The 20,670-nt window shown below is 44.8% G+C and overlaps 1 protein-coding gene across 5 annotated transcripts in view; it reads right to left on the bottom strand.

The window, feature by feature from the left end:
* The window catches only part of LOC118947678 (SH3 and multiple ankyrin repeat domains protein 3-like), a 137,478-nt gene that overhangs the window by 69,640 nt on the left and 47,168 nt on the right, over window positions 1–20,670 (bottom strand). For all 5 annotated transcript variants that reach the window (XM_036972637.1, XM_036972633.1, XM_036972634.1 and 2 more), the window contains 3 exons: window positions 2,322–2,438; window positions 1,115–1,192; window positions 936–1,002 (listed from right to left, as the gene is read on the bottom strand). In XM_036972637.1, coding sequence (XP_036828532.1) covers window positions 936–1,002; window positions 1,115–1,192; window positions 2,322–2,438 — 262 coding nt within the window. The remainder of the gene's footprint in view (window positions 1–935; window positions 1,003–1,114; window positions 1,193–2,321; window positions 2,439–20,670) is intronic.

The raw sequence follows: 20,670 nt of genomic DNA, 5'->3' as shown, positions 1-20,670 counted from the left end.
GAAGGGTTTGGGTTCCCCACATCCACATGGTTAATCACAGACATTAACACACAGAGAAGGGTTAGAGTTCCACATGGTTAAACACAGACATTAACACACAGAGAAGGGTTGGGGTTCCCCACATCCACATGGTTAATCACAGACATTAACACACAGAGAAGGGTTAGGGTTCCACATGGTTAAACACAGACATTAACACACAGAGAAGGGTTAGGGTTCCCCACATCCACATGGTTAATCACAGACATTAACACACAGAGAAGGGTTAGGGTTCCCCACATCCACATGGTTAAACACAGACATTAACACACAGAGAAGGGTTTGGGTTCCCCACATCCACATGGTTAATCACAGACATTAACACACAGAGAAGGGTTAGGGTTCCACATGGTTAAACACAGACATTAACACACAGAGAAGGGTTTGGGTTCCCCACATCCACATGGTTAATCACAGACATTAACACACAGAGAAGGGTTAGGGTTCCACATGGTTAAACACAGACATTAACACACAGCGAAGGGTTAGGGTTCCCCACATCCACATGGTTAAACTCAGACATTAACACACAGAGAAGGGTTGGGGTTCCCCACATCCACATGGTTAATCACAGACATTAACACACAGAGAAGGGTTAGGGTTCCACATGGTTAAACACAGACATTAACACACAGAGAAGGGTTAGGGTTCCCCACATCCACATGGTTAATCACAGACATTAACACACAGAGAAGGGTTAGGGTTCCACATGGTTAAACTCAGACATTAACACACAGAGAAGGGTTAGGGTTCCACATGGTTAAACACAGACATTAACACACAGAGAAGGGTTAGGGTTCCACATGGTTAAACTCAGACATTAACACACAGAGAAGGGTTAGGGTTCCCCATGGTTAAACACAGACATTAACACACAGGGTCCAGGATGGACTCACCTACGTCTGAGGCCTTATGTATCTTAATGATCTCTGCCAGGTCAAAATTCCCAGCAATGATGGCCACCTACACACACACACACATATATCTTTCTATTTGGATCCACAGTGAACCATTGTCAGAAACAAGCATTAAAACTATACCAAATCACACTGCATTCTGTGTTGTAGTTCATTACCTGAAAAGCTGTTTGGTTGTTGTAGTTCTTAATGTCTTTATTTGTTCCTCTGAACAGCAGAACTCTGGCACAGCCGTCCTGAGAAAGGAAACATCACAGTCAGTCACACATAACAGCCCTGCTTACCTGGTTGTATAGACCACACAGGTGTAGTGTTACCTGGTTGTATAGACCACACAGGTGTAGTGTTACCTGGTTGTATAGACCACACAGGTGTAGTGTTACCTGGTTGTATAGACCACACAGGTGTAGTATTACCTGGTTGTATAGACCACACAGGTGTAGTGTTACCTGGTTGTATAGACCACACAGGTGTAGTCTTACCTGGTTGTATAGACCACACAGGTGTAGTGTTACCTGGTTGTATAGACCACACAGGTGTAGTATTACCTGGTTGTGTAGACCACACAGGTGTAGTATTACCTGGTTGTATAGACCACAGGTGTAGTGTTACCTGGTTGTATAGACCACACAGGTGTAGTGTTACCTGGTTGTATAGACCACAGGTGTAGTGTTACCTGGTTGTATAGACCACACAGGTGTAGTATTACCTGGTTGTATAGACCACACAGGTGTAGTGTTACCTGGTTGTGTAGACCACACAGGTGTAGTATTACCTGGTTGTATAGACCACAGGTGTAGTGTTACCTGGTTGTATAGACCACACAGGTGTAGTGTTACCAGGTTGTATAGACCACACAGGTGTAGTGTTACCTGGTTGTATAGACCACACAGGTGTAGTGTTACCTGGTTGTATAGACCACACAGGTGTAGTATTACCTGGTTGTATAGACCACACAGGTGTAGTGTTACCTGGTTGTATAGACCACACAGGTGTAGTGTTACCTGGTTGTATAGACCACACAGGTGTAGTGTTACCTGGTTGTATAGACCACACAGGTGTAGTGTTACCTGGTTGTATAGACCACACAGGTGTAGTGTTACCTGGTTGTATAGACCACACAGGTGTAGTGTTACCTGGTTGTATAGACCACACAGGTGTAGTGTTACCAGGTTGTATAGACCACACAGGTGTAGTATTACCTGGTTGTATAGACCACACAGGTGTAGTGTTACCTGGTTGTATAGACCACACAGGTGTAGTATTACCTGGTTGTATAGACCACAGGTGTAGTGTTACCAGGTTGTATAGACCACACAGGTGTAGTGTTACCAGGTTGTATAGACCACACAGGTGTAGTGTTACCTGGTTGTATAGACCACACAGGTGCAGGGCAGTGTTCCCTGAGGCATTCTGAGAGCTCATGTCGGCTCCGTAAAACAGCAGATGTTCCAGGTGCTGCACGTTCCCATGACGACATGCCTGGAGAGAAACCACATGCACGTTACCATGACGAAACGCCTGGAGAGAAACAACCTGTCACATAGATGATCTAATCTTCCCATGATTTTGTAGACAACAGGGTGGGAATGCCTTTTGATGAAATAGATTCTTCAGGAGTTCCCTTTACCTAATTCCCCAGAGTCAGATTAACTTGCGGATACCATTTGTATGTCTCTGCGTGAGGTTTGTAATATGTCCCTTTTTGGGTGATCCCAAATTCACATAGAAATAGAAGTTATAGATATGTGACTCATTGAAAGCAAATCTACGAAGCGGTAGATCTATTCTATGTGCACTTCTTCTATGCTTCCCATTCTTAAGTTTCATTTTTGCATCTTGTACTTTCGGGTTGTACACCAGCTTCAAACAAGTGAAAGTACAATATTTTTGGTTATTGAAGAGATATTTCTCAGAAGTTTAGAGATGAATTTAGTACAATGATTCTCTACACCAGTGGTCTCCAACCGTTCTCCAAGGCATTCCTAGTCGATCACCAAACATTTTTGTAAAAATCCCAACTGTAAAGCCTTGCATTCATATTGGCTTTATTTGTTTGGCACTGTTGGCTGTGGGTGCACTTGATTCTACATCCCTAGTGATGTTGGCTATGGGTGCACTTGATTCAGCAGCCCTAGTACTGTTGGCTGTGGGTGCACTTGATTCAGCAGCCCTAGTGATGTTGACTGTGGGTGCACTTGATTCAGCATCCCTAGTGATGTTGGATGTGGGTGCACTTGATTCAGCAGCCCTAGTGATGTTGACTGTGGGTGCACTTGATTCAGCAGCCCAAGTGATGTTGACTGTGGGTGCACTTGATTCAGCAGCCCAAGTGAGGTTGGCTATGGGTGCACTTGATTCAGCAGCCCTAGTACTGTTGGCTGTGGGTGCACTTGATTCAGCAGCCCTAGTGATGTTGACTGTGGGTGCACTTGATTCAGCAGCCCTAGTACTGTTGGCTGTGGGTGCACTTGATTCAGCAGCCCTAGTGATGTTGACTGTGGGTGCACTTGATTCAGCAGCCCTAGTGATGTTGACTGTGGGTGCACTTGATTCAGCAGCCCTAGTGATGTTGGCTGTGGGTGCACTTGATTCAGCATCCCTAGTGATGTTGGCTGTGGGTGCACTTGATTCAGCAGCCCTAATGATGTTGACTGTGGGTGCACTTGATTCAGCAGTCCTAGTGCTGTTGGCGGTAGGTGCACTTGATTCAGCAGTCCTAGTGCTGTTGACTGTGCGTGGACTTGATTCAGCATCCCTAGTGATGTTGGCTGTGGGTGCACTTGATTCAGCAGCCCTTGTGCTGTTGGCTGTGGGTGCACTTGATTCAGCAGCCCTAGTGATGTTGACTGTGCGTGCACTTGATTCAGCATCCCTAGTGATGTTGGCTGTGGGTGCACTTGATTCAGCAGCCCTAGTGATGTTGATTGTGGGTGCACTTGATTCAGCAGCCCTAGTGATGTTGGCTGTGGGTGCACTTGATTCAGCAGCCCTAGTGATGTTGATTGTGGGTGCACTTGATTCAGCATCCCTAGTGATGTTGGCTGTGGGTGCACTTGATTCAGCAGCCCTAGTGATGTTGACTGTGGGTGCACTTGATTCAGCAGCCCTAGTGCCGTTAGCTGTGGGTGCACTTGATTCAGCAGTCCTAGTGCTGTTGGCGGTAGGTGCACTTGATTCAGCAGTGCACCTACAGTGCTGTTGGCTGTGGGTGCACTTGATTCAGCATCCCTAGTGATGTTGGCTGTGGGTGCACTTGATTCAGCAGCCCTAGTGATGTTGATTGTGGGTGCACTTGATTCAGCATCCCTAGTGATGTTGGCTGTGGGTGCACTTGATTCAGCAGCCCTTGTGCTGTTGGCTGTGGGTGCACTTGATTCAGCAGCCCTAGTGATGTTGACTGTGCGTGCACTTGATTCAGCATCCCTAGTGATGTTGGCTGTGGGTGCACTTGATTCAGCAGCCCTAGTGATGTTGATTGTGGGTGCACTTGATTCAGCAGCCCTAGTGATGTTGGCTGTGGGTGCACTTGATTCAGCAGCCCTAGTGATGTTGATTGTGGGTGCACTTGATTCAGCATCCCTAGTGATGTTGGCTGTGGGTGCACTTGATTCAGCAGCCCTAGTGATGTTGACTGTGGGTGCACTTGATTCAGCAGCCCTAGTGCCGTTAGCTGTGGGTGCACTTGATTCAGCAGTCCTAGTGCTGTTGGCGGTAGGTGCACTTGATTCAGCAGTGCACCTACAGTGCTGTTGGCTGTGGGTGCACTTGATTCAGCATCCCTAGTGATGTTGGCTGTGGGTGCACTTGATTCAGCAGCCCTAGTGATGTTGATTGTGGGTGCACTTGATTCAGCATCCCTAGTGATGTTGGCTGTGGGTGCACTTGATTCAACAGCCCTAGTGATGTTGATTGTGGGTGCACTTGATTCAGCATCCCTAGTGATGTTGGCTGTGGGTGCACTTGAACTCACAGCAAAGTTGATACTGTGAGATTTAAAAACTAAAACCATGACTAGAAAGACTCAACGAATACAGCACCGAGCTAATGTTTTCATGTTTAAGTTGTTATTCAGCCTGTCAACACTTTATTCAACACCTTTATAAGCCATAAAATGCACATTTTGCCAACTTCCACATCCTAAAATCTGCACTGCAGCTGTAATGAATGAGTATATCAAAGTGGTCTCTCCAATTTTGAGATATTACGATCTTGTCTCATTGCTTGCTCGGGAGAGTAGAAGGTCGAGTCATGCCTCCTCTGAAACATGAACCGCCAAGCCGCTCTCCTCTTAACCCGGGAGCCAGCTGCACCAATGTGTCACCATCCGAATGACGACCGAAGTCAGCCTGCAGGCGCCCGACCCGCCACAAGGAGTCGCTAGAGCACGATGATCCAAGTAAGGCCTTAGACCTTAGACCTTAGACCTCAGACCTTAGACCTCAGACCTCAGACCTCAGACCATAGACCTTAGGCCTTAGACCTTAGACCTTAGACCTTAGGCCTCAGACCTTAGGCCTCAGACCTTAGACCTCAGACCTCAGACCTTAGACCTCAGACCTTAGACCTTAGACCTCAGGCCTTAGACCGCTGGCCCTGGCTTTTGTCTGTTATAAAGAAAGGAATATTAAACTTTCTCTGGTCATAGGAGTAACACCATTAATTAGCGCATGAGGCAGAAATAATGCAGTGCGACTTGAGTTTCGCCATCAGCTGGAAGACTGTGTCCCCTTTTCTCAGTGGAGGGAAGGATGGCAGAGGGACGCTGAGTCGGGTGAGAGGCAGCCTCACCGCTGCCCCCTCCCTCCCCTTAGACTGACAATCAGCTGGAAGACTGTGTCCCCTTTTCTCAGTGGAGGGAAGGATGGCAGAGGGACGCTGAGTCGGGTGAGAGGCAGCCTATAGCCTACTGAGCATAGCCAATATGCAGGAATAATGTACTGGGTCTATAGCCTACTGAGCATAGCCAATATGCAGGGATAATGTATTGGGTCTATAGCCTACTGAGCATAGACAATATGCAGGGATAATGTATTGGGCCTACTGAGCATAGCCAATATGCAGGGCTAATGTACTGGGCCTATAGCCTACTGAGCATAGCCAATATGCAGGGATAATGTACTGGGCCTTGAGCCTACTGAGCACAGCCAATATGCAGGGATAATGTACTGGGCCTATAGCCTACTGAGCATAGCCAATATGCAGGGATAATGTACTGGGTCTATAGCCTACTGAGTATAGCCAATATGCAGGGATAATGAACTGGGCCTACTGAGCATAGCCAATATGCAGGGATAATGTACTGGGTCTATAGCCTACTGAGCATAGCCAATATGCAGGGATAATGTACTGGGTCTATAGCCTACTGAGCACAGCCAATATGCAGGGATAATGTACTGGGCCTATAGCCTACTGAGCATAGCCAATATGCAGGGATAATGTACTGGGCCTACTGAGCATAGCCAATATGCAGGGATAATATACTGGGTCTATAGCCTACTGAGCACAGCCAATATGCAGGGATAATGTACTGGGTCTATAGCCTACTGAGTATAGCCAATATGCAGGGATAATGTACTGGCCCTACTGAGCATAGCCAATATGCAGGGATAATGTACTGGGTCTATAGCCTGCTGAGCAAAGCTGATATGCAGGGATAATGTACTGGGTCTATAGCCTACTCAGCATAGCCAATATGCAGGGATAATGTACTGGGTCTATAGCCTACTGAGCATAGCCAATATGCAGGGATAATGTATTGGGTCTATAGCCTACTGAGCATAGACAATATGCAGGGATAATGTATTGGGCCTACTGAGCATAGCCAATATGCAGGGCTAATGTACTGGGCCTATAGCCAACTGAGCATAGCCAATATGCAGGGATAATGTACTGGGCCTTGAGTCTACAGAGCATAGCCAATATGCAGGGATAATGTACTGGGTCTATAGCCTACTGAGCATAGCCAATATGCAGGGATAATGTACTGGGCCTATAGCCTACTGAGCATAGCCAACATGCAGGAATTATGTACTAGGCCTTTCGCCTACTGAGCATAGCCAATGTGCAGGGATAATGTACTGGGTCTATAGCCTACTGAGCATAGCCAATATGCAGGGATAATGTACTGGGTCTATAGCCTACTGAGCAGAGCCGTTATGCAGAGATAATTTACTGGGTCTATAGCCTACTGAGCATAGCCGATATGCAGGGATAATGTACTGGGTCTATAGTCTACTGAGCATAGCCAATATGCAGGGATAATGTACTGGGTCTATAGACTACTGAGCATAGCCAATATGCAGAGATAATGTACTGGGCCTATAGCCTACTGAGCATTGCCGATATGCAGGGATAATGTACTGGGTCTATAGCCTACTGAGCATAGCCAATATGCAAGGATAATGTACTGGGTCTATAGCCTACTGAGCATAGCCAATATGCAGGGATAATGTACTGGGTCTATAGCCTACTGAGCACAGCCAATATGCAGGGATAATGTACTGGGTCTATAGACTACTGAGTGTAGCCAATATGCAGGGATAATGTATTGGGTCTATAGGCTCCTGAGCATAGCCAATATGCAGGGATAATGTACTGGGTCTATAGCCTACTGAGCATAGCCAATATGCAAGGATAATGTACTGGGTCTATAGCCTACTGAGCATAGCCAATATGCAGGGATAATGTACTGGGTCTATAGCCTACTGAGCACAGCCAATATGCAGGGATAATGTACTGGGTCTATAGCCTACTGAGCATAGCCAATATGCAGGGATAATGTATTGGGTCTATAGCCTACTGAGCATAGACAATATGCAGGGATAATGTATTGGGGCTACTGAGCATAGCCAATATGCAGGGATAATGTACTGGGCCTTGAGTCTACAGAGCACAGCCAATATGCAGGGATATTGTACTGGGTCTATAGCCTACTGAGCATAGCCAATATGCAGGGATAATGTACTGGGCCTATAGCCTACTGAGCATAGCCAACATGCAGGAATTATGTACTAGGCCTTTAGCCTACTGAGCATAGCCAATGTGCAGGGATAATGTACTGGGTCTATAGCCTACTGAGCATAGCCAATGAGCAGGGATAATGTACTGGGTCTATAGCCTACTGAGCATAGCCGTTATGCAGAGATAAATTACTTGGTCTATAGCCTACTGAGCATAGCCGATATGCAGGGATAATGTACTGGGTCTATAGTCTACTGAGCATAGCCGTTATGCAGAGATAAATTACTTGGTCTGTAGCCTACTGAGCATAGCCGATATGCAGGGATAATGTACTGGGTCTATAGCCTACTGAGCACAGCCAATATGCAGGGATAATGTACTGGGCCTATAGCCTACTGAGCATAGCCAATATGCAGAGATAATGTACTGGGTCTATAGCCTACTGAGTATAGCCAATATGCAGGGATAATGTACTGGGCCTACTGAGCATAGCCAATATGCAGGGATAATGTACTGGGTCTATAGCCTGCAGAGCAAAGCTGATACGCGGGGATAATGTACTGGGTCTATAGCCTACTGAGCATAGCCAATATGCAGGGATAATGTATTGTGTCTATAGGCTACTGAGCATAGCCAATATGTAGGGATAATGTACTGGGTCTATAGCCTACTGAGCATAGCCAATATGCAGGGATAATGTACGGGGTCTGTATTCTACTGAGCATAGCCAATATGCAGGGATAATGTACTGGGTCTATAGCCTACTGAGTATAGCCAATATGCAGGGATAATGTACTGGGCCTACTGAGCATAGCCAATATGCAGGGATAATGTACTGGGTCTATAGCCTACTGAGCATAGCCAATATGCAGGGATAATGTACTGGGCCTATAGCCTACTGAGCATAGCCAATATGCAGGGATAATGTACTTGGTCTATAGCCTACTGAGTATAGCCAATATGCAGGGATAATGTACTGGGCCTACTGAGCATAGCCAATATGCAGGGATAATGTACTGGGTCTATAGCCTGCAGAGCAAAGCTGATACGCAGGGATAATGTACTGGGTCTATAGCCTACTGAGCATAGCCAATATGCAGGGATAATGTATTGTGTCTATAGGCTACTGAGCATAGCCAATATGTAGGGATAATGTACTGGGTCTATAGCCTACTGAGCATAGCCAATATGCAGGGATAATGTACTGGGTCTATAGCCTACTGAGCATAGCCAATATGCAGGGATAATGTACTGGGTCTATAGACTACTGAGCATAGCCAATATGCAAGGATAATGTACTGGGTCTATAGCCTACTGAGCATAGCCAATATGCAGGGATAATGTACTGGGTCTATAGCCTGCAGAGCAAAGCTGATACGCAGGGATAATGTACTGGGTCTATAGCCTACTTAGCATAGCCAATATGCAGGGATAATGTATTGTGTCTATAGGCTACTGAGCATAGCCAATATGTAGGGATAATGTACTGGGTCTATAGCCTACTGAGCATAGCCAATATGCAGGGATAATGTACTGGGTCTATAGCCTACTGAGCATAGCCAATATGCAGGGATAATGTACTGGGTCTATAGCCTACTGAGTATAGCCAATATGCAGGGATAATGTACTGGGCCTACTGAGCATAGCCAATATGCAGGGATAATGTACTGGGTCTATAGCCTGCAGAGCAAAGCTGATACGCAGGGATAATGTACTGGGTCTATAGCCTACTGAGCATAGCCAATATGCAGGGATAATGTATTGTGTCTATAGGCTACTGAGCATAGCCAATATGTAGGGATAATGTACTGGGTCTATAGCCTACTGAGCATAGCCAATATGCAGGGATAATGTACTGGGTCTATAGCCTACTGAGCATAGCCAATATGCAGGGATAATGTACTGGGTCTATAGCCTACTGAGTATAGCCAATTTGCACGGATAATGTACTGGGCCTAATGAGCATAGCCAATATGCAGGGATAATGTACTGGTTCTATAGCCTACTGAGCATAGCCAATATGCAGGGATAATGTACTGGGTCTATAGCCTACTGAGCACAGCCAATATGCAGGGATAATGTACTGGGCCTATATTCTACTGAGCATAGCCAATATGCAGGGATAATGTACTGGGTCTATAGCCTACTGAGTATAGACAATATGCAGGGATAATGTACTGGGCCTACTGAGCATAGCCAATATGCAGGGATAATGTACTGGGTCTATAGCCTGCAGAGCAAAGCTGATACGCAGGGATAATGTACTGGGTCTATAGCCTACTGAGCATAGCCAATATGCAGGGATAATGTATTGTGTCTATAGGCTACTGAGCATAGCCAATATGTAGGGATAATGTACTGGGTCTATAGCCTACTGAGCATAGCCAATATGCAGGGATAATGTACTGGGTCTATAGCCTACTGAACATAGCCAATATGCAGGGATATTGTACTGGGTCTATAGCCTACTGAGCATAGCCAATATGCAGGGCTAATGTACTGGGTCTATAGCCTACTGAGCACAGCCAATATGCAGGGATAATGTACTGGGCCTATATCCTACTGAGCATAGCCAATATGTAGGGATAATGTACTGGGCCTATAGCCTACTGAGCATAGCCAATATGCAGGGATAATGTACTGGGCCTATAGTCTACTGCACAGACCTCATTGCTCCAGAACTGTTTTTAATTGGTTAATGTTGCATAGGCTTACGCTTTTTAATCAGTAGATGGCGGCTTGCATTTTGACTCCGAGCTGGAACTTTATTCAGAAAAGGTTGGTGACCGCTGACGTAGATCCATGTGGTAAACAGTAGGTTAATTTCTGCAATTACCAGGAGCGTTGAAGCATGAGGCTTAACTTCTCCACTGTTTTGTACCATAGCTACCACGTTGTGGCAGTGTGAAGGGCACCGTGTAGATACCACGTTGTGGCAGTGTGAAGGGCACCGTGTAGATACCACGTTGTGGCAGTGTGAAGGGCACCGTGTAGATACCACGTTGTGGCAGTGTGAAGGGCACCGTGTAGATACCACGCTGTGGCAGTGTGAAGGGCACCGTGTAGATACACATATAGATACCACGTTGTGGCAGTGTGAAGAATCACATATAGATACCACGTTGTGGCAGTGTGAAGGGCACCGTGTAGATACCACGTTGTGGCAGTGTGAAGGGCACCGTGTAGATACACATATAGATACCACGTTGTGGCAGTGTGAAGAATCACATATAGATACCACATTGTGGCAGTGTGAAGAATCACATATAGATACCACGTTGTGGCAGTGTGAAGAATCACATATAGATACCACGTTGTGGCAGTGTGAAGATTCACATATAGATACCATGTTGTGGCAGTGTGAAGAATCACATTTAGATACCACGTTGTGGCAGTGTGAAGAATCACATATAGATACCACGTTGTGGCAGTGTGAAGAATCACATATAGATACCATGTTGTGGCAGTGTGAAGAATCACATATAGATACCACGTTGTGGCAGTGTGAAGAATCACATATAGATACCACGTTGTGGCAGTGTGAAGGGCACCGTGCAGATACACATATAGATACCACGTTGTGGCAGTGTGAAGGGCACAGTGTAGATACACACATAGATACCACGTTGTGGCAGTGTGAAGAATCACATATAGATACCAAGTTGTGGCAGTGTGAAGAATCACATATAGATACCACGTTGTGGGAGTGTGAAGATTCACATATAGATACCACGTTGTGGCAGTGTGAAGGGCACCGTGCAGAATCACATATAGATACCACGTTGTAGCAGTGTGAAGAATCACATATAGATACCACGTTGTGGCAGTGTGAAGAATCACATATAGATACCACGTTGTGGCAGTGTGAAGGGCACCGTGTAGATACACATATAGATACCACGTTGTGGCAGTGTGAAGAATCACATATAGATACCACATTGTGGCAGTGTGAAGAATCACATATAGATACCACGTTGTGGCAGTGTGAAGAATCACATATAGATACCACGTTGTGGCAGTGTGAAGAATCACATATAGATACCACGTTGTGGCAGTGTGAAGAATCACATATAGATACCACGTTGTGGCAGTGTGAAGAATCATATATAGATACCACGTTGTGGCAGTGTGAAGAATCACATATAGATACCACGTTGTGACAGTTTGAAGAATCACATATAGATACCACATTGTGGCAGTGTGAAGAATCACATATAGATACCACGTTGTGGCAGTGTGACGAATCACATATAGATACCACGTTGTGGCAGTATGAAGGGCACCGTGCAGATACACATATAGATACCACGTTGTGGCAGTGTGAAGGGCACCGTGCAGAATCACATATAGATACCACGTTGTAGCAGTGTGAAGAATCACATATAGATACCACGTTGTGGCAGTGTGAAGAATCACATATAGATACCACGTTGTGGCAGTGTGACAAATCACATATAGATACCACGTTGTGGCAGTGTGAAGAATCACATATAGATACCACATTGTGGCAGTGTGAAGGGCACCGTGTAGATACACATATAGATACCACGTTGTGGCAGTGTGAAGAATCACATATAGATACCACGTTGTGGCAGTGTGAAGAATCACATATAGATACCACGTTGTGGCAGTGTGAAGAATCACATATAGATACCACGTTGTGGCAGTGTGAAGAATCACATATAGATACCACGTTGTGGCAGTGTGAAGAATCACATATAGATACCACGTTGTGGCAGTGTGAAGAATCACATATAGATACCACGTTGTGGCAGTGTGAAGAATCACATATAGATACCATGTTGTGGCAGTGTGAAGAATCACATTTAGATACCACGTTGTGGCAGTGTGAAGAATCACATATAGATACCACGTTGTGGCAGTGTGAAGAATCACATATAGATACCATGTTGTGGCAGTGTGAAGAATCACATATAGATACCACGTTGTGGCAGTGTGAAGGGCACCGTGCAGATACACATTTAGATACCACGTTGTGGCAGTGTGAAGAATCACATATAGATACCATGTTGTGGCAGTGTGAAGAATCACATATAGATACCACGTTGTGGCAGTGTGAAGAATCACATATAGATACCACGTTGTGGCAGTGTGAAGGGCACCGTGCAGATACACATATAGATACCACGTTGTGGCAGTGTGAAGGGCACAGTGTAGATACACACATAGATACCACGTTGTGGCAGTGTGAAGAATCACATATAGATACCAAGTTGTGGCAGTGTGAAGAATCACATATAGATACCACGTTGTGGGAGTGTGAAGATTCACATATAGACACCACGTTGTGGCAGTGTGAAGGGCACCGTGCAGAATCACATATAGATACCACGTTGTAGCAGTGTGAAGAATCACATATAGATACCACGTTGTGGCAGTGTGAAGAATCACATATAGATACCACGTTGTGGCAGTGTGAAGGGCACCGTGTAGATACACATATAGATACCACGTTGTGGCAGTGTGAAGAATCACATATAGATACCACGTTGTGGCAGTATGAAGGGCACCGTGCAGATACACATATAGATACCACGTTGTGGCAGTGTGAAGGGCACCGTGCAGAATCACATATAGATACCACGTTGTAGCAGTGTGAAGAATCACATATAGATACCACGTTGTGGCAGTGTGAAGAATCACATATAGATACCACGTTGTGGCAGTGTGACAAATCACATATAGATACCACGTTGTGGCAGTGTGAAGAATCACATATAGATACCACATTGTGGCAGTGTGAAGGGCACCGTGTAGATACACATATAGATACCACGTTGTGGCAGTGTGAAGAATCACATATAGATACCACGTTGTGGCAGTGTGAAGAATCACATATAGATACCACGTTGTGGCAGTGTGAAGAATCACATATAGATACCACGTTGTGGCAGTGTGAAGAATCACATATAGATACCACGTTGTGGCAGTGTGAACAATCATATATAGATACCACGTTGTGGCAGTGTGAAGAATCACATATAGATACCACGTTGTGGCAGTGTGAAGAATCACATATAGATACCACGTTGTGGCAGTGTGAAGAATCACATATAGATACCACGTTGTGGCAGTGTGAAGGGCACCGTGCAGAATCACATATAGATACCACGTTGTAGCAGTGTGAAGAATCACATATAGATACCACGTTGTGACAGTTTGAAGAATCACATATAGATACCACATTGTGGCAGTGTGAAGAATCACATATAGATACCACGTTGTGGCAGTGTGACGAATCACATATAGATATAACGTTGTGGCAGTGTGAAGGGCACCGTGCTGATACACATATAGATGCCACATTGTGGCAGTGTGGGGGGCACCGTGCAGAATCACATATAGATACCACGTTTTGGCAGTGTGAAGAATCACATATAGATACCACGTTGTGGCAATGTGACGAATCACATATAGATACCACGTTGTGGCAGTGTGAAGAATCACATATAGATACCACGTTGTGGCAGTGTGAAGGGCACCGTGTAGATACACATATAGATACCACGTTGTGGCAGTGTGAAGAATCACATATAGATACCACGTTGTGGCAGTGTGAAGAATCACATATAGATACCACGTTGTGGCAGTGTGAAGAATCACATATAGATACCACGTTGTGGCAGTGTGAAGAATCACATATAGATACCACGTTGTGGCAGTGTGAACAATCATATATAGATACCACGTTGTGGCAGTGTGAAGAATCACATATAGATACCACTTTGTGGCAGTGTGAAGAATCACATATAGATACCACGTTGTGGCAGTGTGAAGGGCACCGTGCAGAATCACATATAGATACCACGTTGTAGCAGTGTGAAGAATCACATATAGATACCACGTTGTGGCAGTGTGAAGAATCACATATAGATACCACGTTGTGGCAGTGTGAAGAATCACATATAGATACCACGTTGTGGCAGTGTGAAGGGCACCGTGCAGATACACATATAGATACCACGTCGTGGCAGTGTGAAGGGCACAGTGTAGATACACACGTAGATACCACGTTTTAGCAATGTGAAGATTCACATATAGATACCACGTTGTGGCAGTGTGAAGAATCACATATAGATACCACGTAGTGGCAGTGTGAAGAATCACATATAGATACCACGTTTTGGCAGTCTGAAGGGCACCGTGCAGAATCACATACAGATACCACGTTGTAGCAGTGTGAAGAATCACATATAGATACCACGTTGTGGCAGTGTGAAGAATCACATATAGATACCACGTTGTGGCAGTGTGAAGAATCACATATAGATACCACGTTGTGGCAGTGTGAAGAATCACATATAGATACCAACTTGTGGCAGTGTGAAGAATCACATATAGATACCACGTTGTGGCAGTGTGAAGGGCACCGTGCAGATACACATATAGATACGACGTTGTGGCAGTGTGAAGAATCACATATAGATACCACGTTGTGGCAGTGTGAAGATTCACATATAGATACCACGTTGTGGCAGTGTGAAGAATCACATATAGATACCACGTTGTGGCAGTGTGAAGGGCACCGTGCAGATACACATATAGATACCACGTTGTGGCAGTGTGAAGAATCACATATAGATACCACGTTGTGGCAGTGTGAAGGGCACCGTGCAGATACACATATAGATACCACGTTGTGGCAGTGTGAAGAATCACATATAGATACCACGTTGTGGCAGTGTGAAGAATCACATATAGATACCACGTTGTGGCAGTGTGAAGAATCACATATAGATACCACGTTGTGGCAGTGTGAAGAATCACATATAGATACCACGTTGTGGCAGTGTGAAGAATCACATATAGATACCACGTTGTGGCAGTGTGAAGATTCACATATAGATACCACGTTGTGGCAGTGTGAAGAATCACATATAGATACCACGTTGTGGCAGTGTGAAGAATCACATATAGATACCACGTTGTGGCAGTGTGAAGAATCACATATAGATACCACGTTGTGGAAGTGTGAAGGGCACAGTGTAGATACACACATAGATACCACGTTGTGGCAGTGTGAAGATTCACATATAGATACCACGTTGTGGCAGTGTGAAGAATCACATATAGATACCACGTTGTGGCAGTGTGAAGATTCACATATAGATACCACGTTGTGGCAGTGTGAAGGGCACCGTGCAGAATCACATATAGATACCACGTTGTAGCAGTGTGAAGAATCACATATAGATACCACGTTGTGGCAGTGTGACAAATCACATATAGATACCACGTTGTGGCAGTGTGAAGAATCACATATAGATACCACGTTGTGGCAGTGTGAAGAATCACATATAGATACCACGTTGTGGCAGTGTGAAGAATCACATATAGATACCACGTTGTGGCAGTGTGAAGGGCACCGTGTAGATACACATATAGATACCACGTTGTGGCAGTGTGAAGAATCACATATAGATACCACGTTGTGGCAGTGTGAAGGGCACCGTGCAGATACACATTTAGATACCACGTTGTGGCAGTGTGAAGAATCACATATAGATACCATGTTGTGGCAGTGTGAAGAATCACATATAGATACCACGTTGTGGCAGTGTGAAGAATCACATATAGATACCACGTTGTGGCAGTGTGAAGGGCACCGTGCAGATACACATATAGATACCACGTTGTGGCAGTGTGAAGGGCACAGTGTAGATACACACATAGATACCACGTTGTGGCAGTGTGAAGAATCACATATAGATACCAAGTTGTGGCAGTGTGAAGAATCACATATAGATACCACGTTGTGGGAGTGTGAAGATTCACATATAGACACCACGTTGTGGCAGTGTGAAGGGCACCGTGCAGAATCACATATAGATACCACGTTGTAGCAGTGTGAAGAATCACATATAGATACCACGTTGTGGCAGTGTGAAGAATCACATATAGATACCACGTTGTGGCAGTGTGAAGGGCACCGTGTAGATACACATATAGATACCACGTTGTGGCAGTGTGAAGAATCACATATAGATACCACGTTGTGGCAGTATGAAGGGCACCGTGCAGATACACATATAGATACCACGTTGTGGCAGTGTGAAGGGCACCGTGCAGAATCACATATAGATACCACGTTGTAGCAGTGTGAAGAATCACATATAGATACCACGTTGTGGCAGTGTGAAGAATCACATATAGATACCACGTTGTGGCAGTGTGACAAATCACATATAGATACCACGTTGTGGCAGTGTGAAGAATCACATATAGATACCACATTGTGGCAGTGTGAAGGGCACCGTGTAGATACACATATAGATACCACGTTGTGGCAGTGTGAAGAATCACATATAGATACCACGTTGTGGCAGTGTGAAGAATCACATATAGATACCACGTTGTGGCAGTGTGAAGAATCACATATAGATACCACGTTGTGGCAGTGTGAAGAATCACATATAGATACCACGTTGTGGCAGTGTGAACAATCATATATAGATACCACGTTGTGGCAGTGTGAAGAATCACATATAGATACCACGTTGTGGCAGTGTGAAGAATCACATATAGATACCACGTTGTGGCAGTGTGAAGAATCACATATAGATACCACGTTGTGGCAGTGTGAAGGGCACCGTGCAGAATCACATATAGATACCACGTTGTAGCAGTGTGAAGAATCACATATAGATACCACGTTGTGACAGTTTGAAGAATCACATATAGATACCACATTGTGGCAGTGTGAAGAATCACATATAGATACCACGTTGTGGCAGTGTGACGAATCACATATAGATATAACGTTGTGGCAGTGTGAAGGGCACCGTGCTGATACACATATAGATACCACATTGTGGCAGTGTGGGGGGCACCGTGCAGAATCACATATAGATACCACGTTTTGGCAGTGTGAAGAATCACATATAGATACCACGTTGTGGCAATGTGACGAATCACATATAGATACCACGTTGTGGCAGTGTGAAGAATCACATATAGATACCACGTTGTGGCAGTGTGAAGGGCACCGTGTAGATACACATATAGATACCACGTTGTGGCAGTGTGAAGAATCACATATAGATACCACGTTGTGGCAGTGTGAAGAATCACATATAGATACCACGTTGTGGCAGTGTGAAGAATCACATATAGATACCACGTTGTGGCAGTGTGAAGAATCACATATAGATACCACGTTGTGGCAGTGTGAACAATCATATATAGATACCACGTTGTGGCAGTGTGAAGAATCACATATAGATACCACTTTGTGGCAGTGTGAAGAATCACATATAGATACCACGTTGTGGCAGTGTGAAGGGCACCGTGCAGAATCACATATAGATACCACGTTGTAGCAGTGTGAAGAATCACATATAGATACCACGTTGTGGCAGTGTGAAGAATCACATATAGATACCACGTTGTGGCAGTGTGAAGAATCACATATAGATACCACGTTGTGGCAGTGTGAAGGGCACCGTGCAGATACACATATAGATACCACGTCGTGGCAGTGTGAAGGGCACAGTGTAGATACACACGTAGATACCACGTTTTAGCAATGTGAAGATTCACATATAGATACCACGTTGTGGCAGTGTGAAGAATCACATATAGATACCACGTAGTGGCAGTGTGAAGAATCACATATAGATACCACGTTTTGGCAGTCTGAAGGGCACCGTGCAGAATCACATACAGATACCACGTTGTAGCAGTGTGAAGAATCACATATAGATACCACGTTGTGGCAGTGTGAAGAATCACATATAGATACCACGTTGTGGCAGTGTGAAGAATCACATATAGATACCACGTTGTGGCAGTGTGAAGAATCACATATAGATACCAACTTGTGGCAGTGTGAAGAATCACATATAGATACCACGTTGTGGCAGTGTGAAGGGCACCGTGCAGATACACATATAGATACGACGTTGTGGCAGTGTGAAGAATCACATATAGATACCACGTTGTGGCAGTGTGAAGATTCACATATAGATACCACGTTGTGGCAGTGTGAAGAATCACATATAGATACCACGTTGTGGCAGTGTGAAGGGCACCGTGCAGATACACATATAGATACCACGTTGTGGCAGTGTGAAGAATCACATATAGATACCACGTTGTGGCAGTGTGAAGGGCACCGTGCAGATACACATATAGATACCACGTTGTGGCAGTGTGAAGAATCACATATAGATACCACGTTGTGGCAGTGTGAAGAATCACATATAGATACCACGTTGTGGCAGTGTGAAGAATCACATATAGATACCACGTTGTGGCAGTGTGAAGAATCACATATAGATACCACGTTGTGGCAGTGTGAAGAATCACATATAGATACCACGTTGTGGCAGTGTGAAGATTCACATATAGATACCACGTTGTGGCAGTGTGAAGAATCACATATAGATACCACGTTGTGGCAGTGTGAAGAATCACATATAGATACCACGTTGTGGCAGTGTGAAGAATCACATATAGATACCACGTTGTGGAAGTGTGAAGGGCACAGTGTAGATACACACATAGATACCACGTTGTGGCAGTGTGAAGATTCACATATAGATACCACGTTGTGGCAGTGTGAAGAATCACATATAGATACCACGTTGTGGCAGTGTGAAGATTCACATATAGATACCACGTTGTGGCAGTGTGAAGGGCACCGTGCAGAATCACATATAGATACCACGTTGTAGCAGTGTGAAGAATCACATATAGATACCACGTTGTGGCAGTGTGACAAATCACATATAGATACCACGTTGTGGCAGTGTGAAGAATCACATATAGATACCACGTTGTGGCAGTGTGAAGAATCACATATAGATACCACGTTGTGGCAGTGTGAAGAATCACATATAGATACCACGTTGTGGCAGTGTGAAGGGCACCGTGTAGATACACATATAGATACCACGTTGTGGCAGTGTGAAGAATCACATATAGATACCACGTTGTGGCAGTGTGAAGAATCAAATATAGATACCACGTTGTGGCAGTGTGAAGAATCACATATAGATACCACGTTGTGGCAGTGTGAAGAATCACATATAGATACCACGTTGTAGCAGTGTGAAGAATCACATATAGATACCACGTTGTGGCAGTGTGAACAATCATATATAGATACCACGTTGTGGCAGTGTGAAGAATCACATATAGATACCACGTTGTGGCAGTGTGAAGAATCACATATAGATACCACGTTGTGGCAGTGTGAAGGGCACCGTGCAGAATCACATATAGATACCACGTTGTAGCAGTGTGAAGAATCACATATAGATACCACGTTGTGGCAGTGTGAAGAATCACATATAGATACCACGTTGTGGCAGTGTGAAGGGCACCGTGTAGATACACATATAGATACCACGTTGTGGCAGTGTGAAGAATCACATATAGATACCACGTTGTAGCAGTGTGAAGAATCACATATAGATAACACGTTGTGGCAGTGTGAAGGGCACCGTGCAGATACACATATAGATACCACGTTGTAGCAGTCTGAAGAATCACATATAGATACCACGTTGTGGCAGTGTGAAGATTCACATATAGATACCAAGTTGTGGCAGTGTGAAGAATCACATATAGATACCACGTTGTGGCAGTGTGAAGATTCACATATAGATACCACGTTGTGGCAGTGTGAAGAATCACATATAGATACCACATTGTGGCAGTGTGAAGATTCACATATAGATACCAAGTTGTGGCAGTGTGAAGAATCACATATAGATACCACGTTGTA

Source organism: Oncorhynchus mykiss, unplaced genomic scaffold, assembly GCF_013265735.2.
Source record: "Oncorhynchus mykiss isolate Arlee unplaced genomic scaffold, USDA_OmykA_1.1 un_scaffold_188, whole genome shotgun sequence".
Taxonomy (NCBI): domain Eukaryota; kingdom Metazoa; phylum Chordata; class Actinopteri; order Salmoniformes; family Salmonidae; genus Oncorhynchus; species Oncorhynchus mykiss.
This window is presented reverse-complemented; position numbering and strand designations above follow the sequence as displayed.